Here is a 5,000-nt window from a genome sequence, read left to right as displayed (position 1 = left end):
GAGAGAGAGAGAGAGAGAGAGTGTGTGTGTGTGTGTGTGTGTGAGTGAGAGAGAGAGAGAGAGAGAGAGAGAGAGAGAGTGAGTAAGTAAGTGAGTGAGTATAAACACTTCGAATATAAACAGTATGTATTTGTTTAGTTTTTATAATGTTTCTAGGATTGTATTAGATCTGATAAAGCAGCGGTGCGTGTAATAGACGCGTGTTAAACTAGACGAGGGCGCTGCTCTGTGTTGTTGCTGCTGTCGAACTGGTTAGTTAGCCTCACAGCTAAAGCTAAGGGTTAGCTAGCTGTCAGTGTTTTAGCCGAAAGCTGATTTAAATGTGTGTGATGTGTGTGAACTCCAGCTCTGTGCTCTGTTTGAACATTTTAAACGATTTATCTGAGTGAAAAGTCTCTGGCTTTGCTGCGCTGCAGGCTGAATGTTTATTTATTTACCTTTTATAAAATAAATAAAACTTCTAAAAGATTTTATGCTAAATGTGCTTGACATCCATCTGACCATGTTCAGGCTGCAAAGCGTAAACAAATTAAACTATTACTGACCAACTGACTAACCCGAGGCCACGCCCCCCTTTAGAGTCACTAACGGCCGGGCAGGCCACGCCCACTCCATGACTTAGACGTGCTGCGGCTGTGATCGTTTTAAAGGTTCGGTATTAATGTTTTTCTGACCCTGAAATCGCTTTTGCAGTGCAGCCTTGTAGCTTCCAGTGACTGATAAAACGCCGGTCTCGACACTCCGTGTTGTTTCTGCTCCGAACAGAACCATGTCCCTGGGAAACTGCCTGAACGTGTCAGCATGAGCAGCTTGGACAAACCCCGCCGTAGAGGACGACCCCAGAAAATCCCCAACCGACAGGCTCCTCCCACTTCATCGGAGACCAGCTCTGACCCCGCCTCCAAAGCTCACACTGCACCTGAGAAGAAAACCAGAGGAAAAGCAGGCAGAGCTGTCGCACAGCATCCTGACTCCAAATCCACGGCTGTCTCACCTCTGTCACCTGTCTCACACACACACACACCAGCAAGAAACGGACACTTGACCCGAAACTCCTCCGGACGTTCTCCTCGGAGAGGGAGGAAGAAGAAGAGCGAGAAGAAGGAGAGATCAGATATCAGCCCTGATGAGAGATCAGACCCCGGTGCTGATCCTGACACCACACAGACTGAGCAGCAAAATGCCAGAATAACACCACCATCATCATCACCACCACCACCATCATCACCACCACCACCACCATCATCATCACCACCACCACGCACTCAGGGACTGAGAGCTACTAAAGAGACCTCAACACACGCTACATTGTCATGTCCGGGTTCTCCTCAGGACACACCTGTTTCCCTGCCCAAATGTGACTTGGCCGTAGGAACGCCGAAGCCACGGCGAGGGCGTCCACCCAAACCCCGCCTCAGCTCCACCCCACAGCGCAGCAGGACACCGCAGTCCCAGCTGCACCTCAGCCCCATCACGGTATCACTCGTTATTTATTCCTCATCAGCTGATTGGCTGAACCTCCCGCCCTGGGATCCTCCCCCTCTCTGATTCTTTTAATGGTTGATGATTTTTCCCTTGAACAGAAAACACTGCCAAAGAGAGTCCGATCTCAGAATCCTGAAGCTCAGCGGAGGAAGAGGCCGAGGAAGAAGGCGGAACATGAATCGTGTGAGATGCCACCAGTCAAAAGGCAGAGAAAGAAGAAATCGGCGAAAGCGGAGCTTCCCCCCAGCCAGCGAATGAGGACACGCTTTGTGCTGGAGGATTCGGAGCACCATGAGCCAGGTAGTGATGAATTTTCTTTCAGAGAAACCCCGCACAGTGTTGTGTTCAGGTGTACTGTTTATTTGTTTATAGTTACACTGACCTCTGAGTGTTCCTGTAAGTGCTGATGCTGGAGACTCCTGTTCATCTCTCTCTCTCTCACACACACACACACGCACACACACACTGCAGTACACGGGGTCTGTGATGACACTCTGTACGACGAGCCTGAGTGTGAGGATTATTATGGGATTTTGTGTTCCAGAAGAGACGACCTCTGACCTGTCCATTGAGCTGAGTGTACAGGAGGATAATCTGTCTCTCACACAAACACTCGCGCTGGACGATGAGGAGGACGAAGAGGACGAAGAGCTGCCCAGCGTCCTACAGAGGATCAGACAGAGTGAGTCTCTCACACACACTGTATAAACACTGTATACACACACACTGTATATACATAATACACACTGTATACACACTATATACATAATACACACACACTGTATATACATAATACACACTGTATATACACATACACACTGTATATACATAATACACACTGTATATACACATACACACTGTATATACATAATACACATACACACTGTATATACACATACACACTGTATATACATAATACACATACACACTGTATATACACATACACACTGTATATACATAATACACATACACACTGTATATACACATACACACTGTATATACATAATACACACTGTATATACATAATACACATACACACTGTATATACATAATACACACTGTATATACACATACACACTGTATATACATAATACACACTGTATATACATAATACACATACACACTGTATATACATAATACACACTGTATATACACATACACACTGTATATACATAATACACACTGTATATACATAATACACATACACACTGTATATACATAATACACACTGTATATACACATACACACTGTATATACATAATACACACTGTATATACATAATACACATACACACTGTATATACATAATACACACTGTATATACACATACACACTGTATATACATAATACACACTGTATATACATAATACACATACACACTGTATATACATAATACACACTGTATATACACATACACACTGTATATACATAATACACATACACACTGTATATACATAATACACACTGTATATACATAATATACACACACACTGTATATACATAATACACACTGTATATACATAATACACACTGTATACACACTGTATATACATAATACACACTGTATATACATAATACACACTGTATACACACACTGTATATACATAATACACACTGTATACACACACTGTATATACATAATACACACTGTATATACATAATACACACACACACTGTATATACATAATACACACTGTATATACATAATACACACTGTATATACACATACACACTGTATATACATAATACACACACTGTATATACATAATATACATACACACTGTATATACATAATACACACACTGTATATACATAATACACACTGTATATACAATACACACACACTGAATACACACACTGTATATACATAATACACACACACACTGTATACACATAATACACACACACTGTATATACATAATACACACACACACTGTATACACAATACACACACTGTATATACATAATACACACACTGTATATACATAATATACATACACACTGTATATACATAATACACACACTGTATATACATAATACACACTGTATATACAATACACACACACTGAATACACACACTGTATATACATAATACACACACACACTGTATACACATAATACACACACACTGTATATACATAATACACACACACACTGTATACACAATACACACACTGTATATACATAATACACACACACACTGTATACACACACTGTATATACATAATACACACACACACTGTATACACACACTGTATATACATAATACACACACTGTATATACATAATACACACACACACTGTATACACACACTGTATATACATAATACACACTGTATATACATAATACACACACACACTGTATACACACACTGTATATACATAATACACACACACACTGTATACACACACTGTATACACATAATACACACACACTGTATACACACACTGTATATACATAATACACACACACTGTATACACACACTGTATATACATAAAACACACACACACTGTATATACATAATACACACACACTGAATACACACACACTGTATATACATAATACACACACACACTGTATACACACACTGTATATACATAATACACACACACACTGTATATACATAATACACACACACACTGTATATACATAATACACACACACTGTATACACACACTGTATATACATAACACACACACTGTATATACATAATACACACACACACTGTATATACATAATACACACACACACTGTATACACACACTGTATATACATAATACACACACACTGTATATACATAATACACACACACACTGTATACACACACTGTATATACATAATACACACACTGTATATACATAATACACACACACACTGTATATACATAATACACACACAGTATATACATAATACACACACACACTGTATACACACACTGTATATACATAATACACACACTGTATATACATAATACACACACACACTGTATACACACACTGTATATACATAATACACACACAGTATATACATAATACACACACACACTGTATTAATACACACACACTGCATTAATACACACACACTGTATTAATACACACACACTGCATTAATACACACACACTGTATTAACACACACACTGCATTAATACACACACACACTGTATTAATACACACACACACTGTATATACATAATACACACACACACTGTATATACATAATACACACACACTGTATATACATAACACACACACTGTATATACATAATACACACACACTGTATACACACACACTGTATATACATAACACACACACTGTATATACATAACACACACACTGTATATACATAACACACACACTGTATATACATACACACACTGTATATACATAATACACACACACTGTATACACACACACTGTATATACATAACACACACACTGTATATACATAACACACACACTGTATTAATACACACACACTGCATTAATACACACACACACTGTATTAATACACAC

At 38.8% G+C, this 5,000-nt stretch overlaps 1 protein-coding gene across 8 annotated transcripts in view; it reads left to right on the top strand.

Moving 5' to 3' along the window:
* Nucleotides 1-5,000, top strand: part of si:dkey-127k13.1 (PWWP domain-containing DNA repair factor 3A) — a 16,755-nt gene that overhangs the window by 16 nt on the left and 11,739 nt on the right. Inside the window, exons 1-5 of one of the 8 annotated variants that reach the window (XM_058395407.1) lie at nucleotides 26-94; nucleotides 580-650; nucleotides 766-1,476; nucleotides 1,584-1,785; nucleotides 2,030-2,167. In XM_058395407.1, the coding sequence (XP_058251390.1) occupies nucleotides 802-1,476; nucleotides 1,584-1,785; nucleotides 2,030-2,167 (1,015 nt within the window). In that variant the 5' untranslated portion in view covers nucleotides 26-94; nucleotides 580-650; nucleotides 766-801. Of the gene's footprint in view, nucleotides 123-579; nucleotides 651-765; nucleotides 1,477-1,583; nucleotides 1,786-2,029; nucleotides 2,168-5,000 lie in introns of all 8 variants that reach the window. The other 7 variants (XM_058395415.1, XM_058395410.1, XM_058395408.1 and 4 more) reach the window with 7 other exon arrangements.

This window comes from Hemibagrus wyckioides, linkage group LG07 (assembly GCF_019097595.1).
Source record: "Hemibagrus wyckioides isolate EC202008001 linkage group LG07, SWU_Hwy_1.0, whole genome shotgun sequence".
Lineage (NCBI taxonomy): Eukaryota > Metazoa > Chordata > Actinopteri > Siluriformes > Bagridae > Hemibagrus > Hemibagrus wyckioides.
This window is presented reverse-complemented; position numbering and strand designations above follow the sequence as displayed.